Raw genomic sequence first — 12,129 nt, forward strand, 5'->3', positions numbered from 1 at the left:
CCACCGCAAAAACTTTTACGGGCCGGGCGACTTTGGCTCTGGTCTGGTTAAAAAACGGGCCAAGCCCTATTGTAGCCAGAATTTTACGCGTTTTAAACGGTATGCTAGAATTGCTCTAAACATGGCTCCTCACACATTTTCATCCTTCCCGAGTGAAACAGCGGAGGGTGGCTGCAAGATGACAAGATCCACCACCATAGATCCAGGAGTGGCCGGGACCCCGAGCAGCCAACCAGACACCGTCAGAGGGTGTGACACCCATGCACAGCAGAGCAGAGCAGCGCCGTCCGCCGTAGAACATGGGAGATATCAGTCGATGGATGCAGGTCAAAGACACGAGCACAGTGTGCGCCGAGGAGGAACAGCTCCCCCCTGCAAACCTGGACCTAGAATGACTGTGCGCCGCACGGTCAAACATTCGTGCATGCATAGTCGCACGTACCGATGTGGTGCATCCACGCATGCACATGCATATGCATGCTTCCCTGAATACGTGGGCGGCTCTGTTCCAGAGGCCCCATAGCCTTTGACCACCACCACACCTATGCCCCCTATCCTATCCTAGGCGCTCTCGTCTTCACCGGCACCAGCACGAGAATATTTTTGTTTCGTTCGGTGGCACCGACGAGTCAGTGCACCTGTAACTGGTTAATAATCCTCGGCGAGAGATGAAATCGCTTTGCTTGCTGGTTCAAAAAGTTGGCAAACTTCCCTTTGGTTGACACGGATCATTTGGATGCACAATGATTCGTCCCGATCGACCCATATGCGTCCTGGTCCAGCCAAGCCAGCGTTGCGCCAAAGCGAGTGTGCGCGTGTCGAATAATTGAGAGTGCGTGCGTGCGTGCCCACTGTCCAAAAGGGGTGCAAGTGCCAAGCGCAACCACGGTGTACCGCACGACACGTTATTACATCCTGGAAGAATTCACCTTCCCATTCCGCCTTGGTCGATTGGATGTTTCACCACTCCGGGCAGAACGGACAAGATTTCAGCGTCCCCGCCCCCGCTTTTTCTCTCCTCTAGCGGCTACTAGATTCTAGAGGCAGGGCAGAGAGCAGACACCAGAATCCTACTCGCTGTAGGGTTTTCCTGTTCCGCGGGCAGGAGCGAACCTTCCTCTTCTGTTCACGTTTGGAGGTTTCTGATCGATCAATCGATCGATCGAAATGCGCACGAAAACGGAAGCCCATTCCGCCATGTTTGTGCTCGATCCTACTGCTTCATTTCATTCCATTCATGGAGACAGGGACTGGATAGACCCCTCGCCATGATATTCTGCTCTGAGCTTGCTTGCTTGCTTGGCTCGGGTTCCTATCTTGTCCATGTCGAGCCATGCGGCACGTACAGTGCTGTGGCAATCTGGCATCGCGATTTGTATGTGTACCCAACTAATTGGGAAAACGATGTGACCTAAGCGGTTTATTATTAAACTCATCAATCAGTGTCATGAAATCTTCCAACGAGATTCAGATAAAAAGTTTACTGCAAGGTGAGAAGTAAACTAGGATCAATTGTTTGTAGGTTGATGCTTGGCCGAGTTGGATTGCCAAAAATTCACGTACAATGAACGGAGAAAGGGAGCTACTCCTCCTATGCCATTCATTCACGTAGGTAGGTGACCCGACCGACCAGGGACCAGGATCCATGTGGTCGCGCGAGTGAGATCGAATCAACCTCACCTCTCACTTGCAATCAGAATTCGATCGGATGTGAGGTTTGTACAGCACGGTGCACGGGCCCTGCCGTCCTGGCCGGGACCCGAGCCGCACCATACTCACCATGCCACCTATTTATATCCACGTTCCTCTCACCCTTCTTCTACTAGCAGCAGCTCTCACATCGCATTCTGAATCTCTGACAACAACTTGCTTCCCCTGCTGATCCAGTGGTACGATGGTGGAGGAGGAGGAGGCTTCGGCGGAGCTGATCAGCCCCAGGATCTCCTTCTCGCACGACCTCGCCGCCTTCGCGGCGGCCACCGCGGCGTGTCCGGCGACGACGCAGCCCGAGCCAAGGCGGTCGGACGCGTCCCTCATGCCGCGGCGGAGGCGGCGGCGCGCGCCGGAGCCGGAGTTCGACTTCGCCAACGCGGCGGCCGCCGACGTCGCGCCGGCCGACCGCCTCTTCGCCGACGGCAAGCTGCTCCCCGTGCCGCCGCTGCCGCCCACCGCCCCGCACGCGCGCTGCGCCAAGGCGACGAGGCCGGCGCCGCGGTCGTGGGCGTCCCCGTTCGCGCGCAGCAGCAGCGTCAACTCCGCCAGGGCGGCGGCGTCCGGGAGGTTCACCTGCCCCGCGTTCCCGCTCATGCGGAGCCGCTCGACCGGCTCTGCGGCGGCCGCGGCCACGGTCGGCGCCCACCAGCGGCCGCATTGCAAGAAAGTCGCTCCGACGACGACGACGACGGCCGCATCCGGTGCTGTTCACAACGGCAACAGCGGTGGTGGTGCGAGATCGGTTTACTACTACGGATACGGCGGCGGCAGGAACGGCACCGACGGCCATGGTGGCGGCGGGGTCCGGGTGAGCCCGGTGCTGAACGTGACGTCCATCGGCACCAGCGTGGTGAACATGCTGAGCCACCTGCTGTGCGACTGCGGCGAGAAGGCCAGCAAGCAGCAGAGCAGGGGCTTCGGGGTGCGCTGCTGGGTAACCAGATAGTACCAGCAGTAGTACTCGTACAAGTTAAGCGCACTGTTAATTACTGATTGATTGTCCACTTGTCGCCATGGTTGCTTGTAAGTAGTAAGATCGAAAGATCAACCAATCCATGTGAATCGTGACCGATTGATCGATTCAGTGCGTCTATGTGACGGGACGGACAGAGTATGAGTACTACAGTAGGCTTATTGCTTTGTGCATGCATGGGATGGGAGGAGGTCCTTCTGGTTGTGTCGTTGGTTAGTGGGTGGCAAGGCATGTGGTGTTGTGGGGAGGAAAGAAAGACCATTGATCCGGCATGAGAGACCGATGGAGTGCATGGGGACTCGGTGTCCCCGGCCGGGTTTCCGGCGGGGCTGGGCTTGCTTGGCGTCGCAGCATGTCTCTCTCTGTCTCTGGCACGCACGGAACACAAACTTTTATTACTCCAATCATACTTTATCATGAGTTAATCAAGTATATAATGTACGAGATCGTGTAGTACTACTTGTTTTGTGCGCAGAATTTGAGTGAAAACCACGACAAGTATTTTAAAAACGGAGGGAGTACATCCGCGCCGGGGTAACATCTTGCAAGCGATCCGCATGGTTTCCTCGTACACCATTCTTCGCGGCGCGTTCCAGGTAGGACATCGGCAACGGCGCTCCGCCTGCATGTCTCACCGGCCGGCAGCGCGACGTGGAAGGCGGCGAGCATTAACTACGGGTGGTGAGGAGGCTGGAGGGCCGGGATCACCGACCGGCCACTTGGTGGGCGGCGGACCTGGCCCCATGCTGCCCATGCTGACTATCGGCTCAAGCTCTTGGAGGGCTGGAATTTCCCTTTACAAGAATCTGGAGGGCTGGAGTGAGGCTCGTGCGCGTCTCGTCAGGCCTTCGTGCCTGACTCAGGCCCGATCGAGGGCTAGGCAGATCGATATGGGCTCACTCGCAGTCTTCGTATCCTCGGTAACAAACAATTATTTTTACTGTAAAAAAAAGATTGATCTTATACATTGCTTAAAACAACAACAATTGGTTACTTTTTTTTTCTGAAGAACTGGTCACAGCCAAATTTCTGATAAAATACTTTATTGAAACTTTTGCATGAACTAGACAGATCCATGGCGCGCATGTATCTTGAGCCTATCTTACACGCATCGATTTATTACCACGGCCCATCCATTGTTTCTACGGCGTTTAATTATAGCAGCAGCAAGAACCACCATTGACTGGTTCACAGTGGCTCTTTTTGAATTCGAAAAATGAGCAGTGGTTCCTGCACGCCTCTTCGAATTCATGGCCTTTCTCACAGCTTGCAAGACGCACACACAAGTTCAGGGGGATTGGTTTTGTTGAACCTGTGCATGAAAAAGTATAGCAGCGTCAGCATATATAGATTACTTAAGTTACATGGGTTAGTTTGAATTACATAGGCAAAGGTGTGCGCACGCTTAAAAATGAATATGAAAATATATACACAAACGATTGTAGTACCTGCATGGCATGATAATAGGGTGGTAGACATCATCACAAGAGCTACCAAGAGTAGGGCTCTTGTGTTGTTCTTGATAAGTTCCATGAGGAATGGTTTCTTGTTTCTTTATTTCTACGTATGTGCAAGTATCCTTTGTAGTTTGCACTTGTCAACCTATGCCTTTTGTGTTGGTGTTTATATAGGCATGATCAGACCTGGAAGGATCAGTTCTTGCCCTTCTACTTTTGGCTGGAGTTGATTAGTACCTATAAAACTAAATAGATGTATACCAAAGTATATCTTTTTTTGAACACTACCAAAGTATATCTTGTGGATAAGTTGTTATTAATTGGTTCTTAAGTTATGATATTTGAAATTATTTGGTACTTTAAAATGACATACATATCACACAGTAAAAATTATCTTCGACATAGCTTGTTATCTTCTTAAAAAGGTGGATTATTATTTGCTCTGAATATCGGTGAATGTATTTAGTTAATGTTAGGTACTCTTAAAGTATATGATCTAGAATCTCTTGTTACTAATAGGATATTCCTCAGTTTTTTTAGTATTGATCGTGATATTTGACATATTTAAAATGACAAAGAGAATAAATTTTTAGGCTAAGTGATAATATTAATAGTATGTTATTCGAATAGAACAAAGGTATACTAATTATTAATCTATGTGGAGCCTGCTAGGTCAAATGCCAAAGCAGACCAAGCACTCCGCATGTTAAGATATGTCCCCAACGCTCGTGGATATACACTTTATCAGTGTGTAGCAGCCCAATTTAGTTTCGAGCAATTCAGTAAATTCAATACTGCAACCAACGCACATGCCTGACAGTATTTATTTTTTAGGCTACAAGATACCACAACACAGAGAGAAAATCAGCAACACTACTAGGGTGTGGCCTATAAGGTTACATGTCTCTAACCAAACCGCTGGGTTGAATGTCTTCGGTCGCCAAGATTCAAAACACAAAACAATAAAAGAAATAACACAATCTACTTTTGTGTACTAGAGCACGATACCCTAAAAAACAATTACTCAATTAAAACTTGCATGACAAGGGGTTCATGTATGATTATAATCGATCGCGAATCAGGTCATGATGACGAGCACCTAAGGAGAGATGGATGTGGCGGCTCCAACCGAGGTGGTGGCCTTGGCCCATAGTATCATGCCCGATGTGGATGACAATCCCCTCATTGTCTTCCTCCAAAAAGGTTGTAACAGATCTTGAGATAGAGGCTAGGCACAACCCTCAAATGCCCATGGATCTGAATGGAATTGCTTGATGACATCTAATGGTGGCTAGGGCTCGCTCCCCTCTTGATGAAGCATATACATGGTCAAACCAACCTCCTCATTTGTGTATCCTCCTCATATCCTTTGGAACCAAGTGCTATTAGGTGGTCTTGAGGTCTTCAATACGTTCCTACTTGTCATCCCGCGGATCGCACATGTCAAATGACACCCAAAACGGTGACCAGATAGAGAAGTTCCAGATGCTTTTACGGTCATTCACATGCGGTACTAGCCTAGGTAGGACAGTGTATGGTCATACCAATGCTCTGCTTAACCTCTGTCCTTTTCCCCGGCTTGTTGATTTAGTGCTTTGGTTGTAGATTATGCATACAACATTGGATTGAGATGATCCAAAAAGTAAAGTTGTTCGACTTGAAAAGATGGAAAACTTTCATTTTGAGTGAAAAGTTAAATTCAAGGTCATCTTGAGGGCGCTCATTTTGATCCACCAAATAAAGTTGTTGGTTCTCCATCTTGCTCTAAAACTGGCTCTGTTTACCGACGAAAGTCCATGAGGGATAAAATTCACTAAAACCCTACAAAGCATAGAAAGAAACCAAATAAATCAAAAGGACACCATTAGTGGGATAATCCGAAATGAGTCTCTAGAATATCATGATTAAACTCAAGAAAATATGAGTACAAAATGCACTAATCAACCCTCGCTCTCGACGCTACTGGAATTTGGTTTGTTGGTCAATGGGCTTCTTTCGATGTATTTGTTATGTCGTTGTTTTGTTTCATTTGTTAGACTATTTCTTCCAGTTACACATATGATTATCTTTTTCATAAGAACATGTTTCGATAAAGAGTTTGAAAATGCATTTTGACTAGATAGGAAATAATATTGTGAAACCATAGAACTGAAGAATCGTCTAGAAACCAAAAAAGAGGGCCAGTCCCATTTGCCAGCACAGAATAATATTTATACAGGATCGTACTAATGCCAAAGCAAACCAAGCACAACAAACATTTGATACGTTACAAGGCAGACATGCTTACCGATGGAAAAAGAAGGGTACATGAAAATTGCTTCTATGAGATGATGATCATAAGCTGCCAGTTTATTTTGGAATCACAGGAATGAAGTAATCATTGAAGGAGAGACAACTTGTGTTGCCAAATGCTTTAGGATGTTTATAAGGCTAGTCATAGTAGGAAGTAACTTAGACTAGTGTCATGCATATGACAGAAGTATATGTTACTATCTTCATAGTGCAAAGTAAATAAGAAGTAGTATCATAGATGATTGCATTTATTAGATTGTAGACTTTTTGTTTTGGGTTGCATTATGTTATAGTAACATATTATATTACTCTAAACACCTCTCTCCTTATTAACTACATGCCACATAAGCAAATTTGTGTTGAAATGAGCTATGTTACTCGTTAAGATACTCCCACTATGACCAGCCTAAAAACTATTTTCCCTATGTCATGTATATATAATAATATATTTAAAGCGGCTAAGCAAGGGCTCCTTCCATGCATCCGCAATTGTGGAAGATGCTCTTCCCTGCCTAACACGTAGCAGTAAACAACAGTGTTTGTGAATCGTACATTCACATAATAGTGCCTGTGAACAGTGCATGAGGGTGAACAGTACCTGATCGTAAACAAGAGACAATATCAGGTGAAAACCACATCTTCAGTGAAAGGTTGGAAACTTTACCACAGGCTGTTGGATCTTGTATGTATGGACTAGATCCATCCATAACTGCTACATGCAGTTTTGCAGAAAAACGCCCGCCCCAGCAATGCTGTTCTGCACATGACCCCCTGACACATACAAGTATTACAGCTAGCTACCTCGTCACATGTGGGGCTTCGTCACATGTCTCCACCTATTTGTGTTGATTGCGTGAAACTGAACGAAGACAAAAATTGAACGATGGGTACTACCCAGTTCCTTGTAAATTTAAGTAGAACAAATAGTTAAATACAACAGCTAAAACCATTGCCCAGATCAATGACGAAACCACAACCAAAACCATTGCCCAGTTGAAGAACTCCTGCACCTCACGTAGCACATTTCCAGCAATTGAAAAAATTTCCTAGAATATATTTAAGTAAAGCAAAACAGCACAGTTGCACATAGTGTGATTATGCAGCAAGAATGTGATTGAGTCACTTAAATAATGCCACACTCCAATACACGGTTACAAAATAGATGCATCATTAACAGTGATGGTAAATCTACACCTTTATACATCAGTCATTGAGCACATAGCTCCAGTACACTAGCTAACAACTTGCAGATGCCCGGCCCCAACACATAATACCTCCAGTACACTAGCTAACAACTTGAAAAAGTCCGGCGCCAATAGCTAATAGCTCCACTACACTAGCCAAGAACATACTAATGCAATACTATTAGTCCTAAAAACTTGCAGAGGTCGGTAGGGCCAACAAGCAACCTAAAACAAAAAAAATTAATTGGTCAAGCAGTAGGAAAACTCGCAAGAATTTATACCTAATTTTTAATTCTAATCTATGAATATAGATATATCCAGTGCATGTTGTATTTATTAGCAAGCAAAATTTTAGAACTATTCTCAAAACTAAGTCCAGAGGAATGTACAGTGATCATGTTTGCTGCACTTCCTTGTTCTTGTTCTTCTCTTTCTGTCTTCACTTTCCACCCTTATCCTTATATCCCTTTAGTCCATTTATTCTACCTCATGATGTGCATAAGCTTCATAGAAATCCTTGGCTGCGCTCAAATCTGTAAAAGTCATCCCTATGGCTGGCCTGATGTCATCATCACACTCCGGAGTACAAGATGAGCCGTGAAATGTGGACGAAAAGCACAATGGTTTAACATGCTGGAATACAAGAAATTATAAGCATGCACACATTAGTTAGACAAGTACTTACACAGAAAGGTGCACTATACAATTTTTGTGGTGTGGCAAATACAATTTTCGGACTTGGTCTAGTGTGGATGGCTTATTCTGCATCAAACTGGGAGTTGCAAATAGCCAAAGGTGGAAACTTGCTCACTTCACTGTGGCATTTCATAATTACTTCACAAAGAGAAGAAATACAGTTTGTAAGTCGAAAGCACACCGTCATAGGAGCCAGCCAATATGTGCTTTCCGGAATAGCATAGAATAAAATAAACTGCTAGAAAGAACATTCAAGTGTTAGAAGTACCTAATATCAGCTCACTTCACCAATCAATTGCAATATAAATTAAAACTGACAGCTAAAATCATTTCTACATTTTTTCTATGCTCAACCAGTTTCAACTCCTTTCTTATGCCCAACGTACTACACACAAGTCTACAAGAAGTAAGGCTGAAGTTTTAGAACCTGTAGTATTCCCAAAACCGTGGTTTTTTTGTTGTGTCTAGAAAAGAGGTCCCGGCCCATTTTTTCTAAACCAAATGAGACGAAACGTCAGGGAGAGAGCTGTTTATGTCCCTATCCACGACGAAATAAGAATAGATGTGATCTCTACCTTCGATTTCTCCTCATTCTGTTATATGGTAAATTAGTTGTAATATATCTCTTGCTTATTAGGCATTTTGGGTTGATTAAATTGTGCTCTCGGATCCATTTTCTTCCAGCTGTCGTCACAATTACTTTTGATCTAGTTGATTGGTGAACCTTGATCAATCATGTACCTCCAGGTTAGATTAATTAAGCAATTTCATGCCAGCTGTGCTGGTCAAAACCATGGTAAAACAACATCCAAACACCTCGATAGTTTTGGTAAAACTGAGAAAAACTACAATTTCAAGAACCTGTAGTATTTCTTGCCTAGGCATTGGAATACTTCGGTTTTGGATTACCACAATTTTCTAAAAATTGTGCTGCCAAACTAAGCCTGATAGTTTCCTTCATTTAACAACCATACAGTAACAAATATGCCTAGAACCACCATTATGATATACAGTATTGTCAAATTAGCATGATGGGATCTCCCTCTTGCTGCATTAATATAAAACTTACTTACCCAATGAATTAGTCTTTACCAACTTCTTGAAGACCAAAATCTGGACAGTAGAGTTAGGGGCAATCTGCAGTTCCAGCCAAGATACTACTACCTAATTCCCTCCCCTACTCTATTTGCTTTGCTTTGCATACCTAGCCCAATTAGAAGTGCTAATCTTGGAGGAGACAACCAGAACCCACGACCTTGTCATCTCTATTTGCTTTGCAAACCTAGCCCAACCGAGAGAAAAAACTACTAGTTGAGCCACGATAAGAAGAACGTGGCAAAACATAACATAGAAGATGAACAATGTAATAGAAAGGTCCATACCTTCAGACCTAGATCCAGTACAATCCGATGGGGAATGCCCAGAGGACGATTGGCTCGTTGGGCCAGCCGCCGGAGAGGAGAGAGGGAATTAGCTGCGGCCGCCGGCCCCCGGCGTGCTCTCCTAACCCTAGTTGTTGATGGGGAAAAGTTGAATCGGGGTAGCTTCCAAGGGGAAAGGCACGTGATGGCTCATCTTCCATCAGGTATGTTGTACCGAGGTACAAAAAGATTACGGGGGTCCTTTTGCAATTCGTCCATCTTTTCATCTCACAACGTACACTCCTTATCCAACGGCACGCGATCAAGTTTTCATGCTTCCATTGAATATATGGTTTCCACCAGATATGTACTCTATAAACAATGCAAATAATATTTCTGAAAATAATGCAAACACACATAAAATATAATAATATATTTAACCCAAATGCTAAAAAGTGCATGCGTGCTCGTTGACGTGATCGAGCACTCACCGCGACAGCCGTCGGATCGAACCCTGCACGCACGATCGCAACTGCAGGAGATTTTTTTATTGGGAGGGAACCACTCGTGCGAGTCGCTGGGCATTAAACGTTCAAAAAAAAGTCCGACCGCATTACAGCCGGGAGGCCCCACCACTACCCATGTCTCTCGCTGCCCATTACACAGTTCTGGAAGCCAAAGGCACCGCTGAATTCCCCCAATCCAGCGCAGGCTAACTCCACCCAAATCCACTGCAAGTCGTCGCTGCCCAAATCCACCAGGTCCATCACCACGCCCAAATCCAATCCATGGCGGAAATTGAAGGGGCGCGGGCTGCCGGAGTTCGGTGGTGCTCGTGGTGCTGGAGGAGCACGCGCGCGGCGACAGAGCACCACAAGAGGGGCGAAGGATCGGGGTGAAGGTCGCTAGCGACACTACGAGTTCCGGCAAGCGAGGAGGCTGTTCGCTGGTTAAAATCGCGAGGTAAGCGAAGCACTCCCTCCGCGCACACATGTTTTTTTTCCTCCCGCTCCATTTTTGCTTCGCACGAAGGCTGACGTTGGCTATTGCGGGGATTGGCGGCTTATTGCCGAAGCTCACAGGCCGTGGGTGCTGGCGGCGGTTCTATGACGGAGGCGCGAGATGATGCGATGGAGTGCGCGCGGGAGCGTAGTTGGGTGCGCTCTATCTCCATCTCAAGGAGGCGGGTGAAGGTCGTGGCGACGCTGCGTTTCCGGCGAGCAAGGAGCGGACTCGCTGCAGAAATCCCGAGGTACAGATTTCGTTCCTCCTGCCGTTTTTTGCGTTCCCGTTTCTTCTCCGACGAGGTTCCTCTAGCTCGTTGCATCCTAGGGAGGGGGGTGGGGATTTTTCATGGGCGCTGGGAGGGAGGGGATCATGCGCGTAGAGACTAGAGATGGGATCCTGGGGGGCCGACAGTTGCCATAAGTTAGCATACGAGTTGCCTGGCCCAAGCGAAGTAGGACGACATTCGAGGGGGCAGTGCTGTCTGTGCGCCGTGATCACCTAGCGGAGAAGATCTAGAGCCAGGAAAGTGTTGTCGCCAACGGTCGAGGAATTGGGCCGAAAATCGTTGGCAAGTTTCTCGAAATTGACCCCCTAAGCATGTGTTTTTACCCAAATCTAGGATTCTATGCGATAGAGGTAGGGATAGGGAGGTTGAAGAGGGGTGTCTGGGGTCTTAGATTTTTTGGGCGAATCGATGATTTTTGAATGCGGGGGAGGTTTGCGATGTGGGAGTGCGGGGGCTAGAATCGTCGACAATTTGAGCAAAAAGTGTTCAAAACTTGCCCAACGCATGATGATTAGTTGCTAGAGATACTGACGTAAGTTGCCCAAAGATCCTCTTCTGAGAGTACTTGGTTTATGTGACGCCCGGATAATTAAGCTACAGTAATCCCACGCTAATGATGCCACGTCACCACGGTTACTGTTGTTAACCTCGCGATGATTCGAAACCGTTTTAAAATTTAAATTCAAATTAATGTCAACAATAAAAGTTTTCAAAAGTTAAAACAAAAATGTTCGGGAAGTGCCATATTTTGCATATATAAATGTGGTGTAATAAACACATTTTTATAAAATGCCTAGATATTTTATAGTGGATGAAACAACATAATAATTAAATAAAAAGAAAAGCAGAACCTAACTAAAATTAAAAGACAAAACAGAATAAAAGAAAAATCCCCCTGGCCCAACTAGGCCAAGCGGCCCAGCCAGGCCGCCCCACCCCCACTGGGCTAATTGGCCCAGCCGGCCGGCCCACCCCACTCCCCATAACCCCCTGGCAACCAAACCCTAACCCACCGACACCCCCACTTCCCCCACTTGCTCGCTCTCTCCCCATCCCCCGATCCGATCTGGATCGAGGCAACCACCTCAGCACCCGGCGCCCTCTGCTTTCCTGGCGCTCCGCCATCGCCAGGCACTCGCCGGTCCCCCACCTGCGCCGC

General features: G+C 46.5%; 1 protein-coding gene and 1 long non-coding RNA gene across 3 annotated transcripts in view; both read left to right on the forward strand.

Moving 5' to 3' along the window:
* Positions 1-1,701: 1,701 nt before the first annotated feature.
* On the forward strand, positions 1,702-2,963 carry LOC123073822 (uncharacterized). The gene has a single exon (XM_044496848.1). It carries the CDS (start codon positions 1,895-1,897, stop codon positions 2,657-2,659), a length of 765 nt encoding a protein of 254 aa, XP_044352783.1. The 5' UTR covers positions 1,702-1,894; the 3' UTR covers positions 2,660-2,963.
* Positions 2,964-10,303: 7,340 nt separating this feature from the next.
* The window catches only part of LOC123073823 (uncharacterized), a 4,835-nt gene continuing 3,009 nt past the window's right edge, over positions 10,304-12,129 (forward strand). For both annotated transcript variants that reach the window (XR_006435752.1, XR_006435753.1), the window contains exons 1-2: positions 10,304-10,639; positions 10,752-10,928. This is a non-coding gene — a long non-coding RNA (uncharacterized lncRNA). The remainder of the gene's footprint in view (positions 10,640-10,751; positions 10,929-12,129) is intronic.

This window comes from Triticum aestivum, chromosome 3D, assembly GCF_018294505.1.
Source record: "Triticum aestivum cultivar Chinese Spring chromosome 3D, IWGSC CS RefSeq v2.1, whole genome shotgun sequence".
Lineage (NCBI taxonomy): Eukaryota > Viridiplantae > Streptophyta > Magnoliopsida > Poales > Poaceae > Triticum > Triticum aestivum.

Coding starts and splice junctions, on each gene's coding strand:
- LOC123073822 (XM_044496848.1), top strand. CDS start 1,895: ATGGTGGAGGAGGAGGAGGCTTCGGCGGAGCTGATCAGCCCCAGGATC.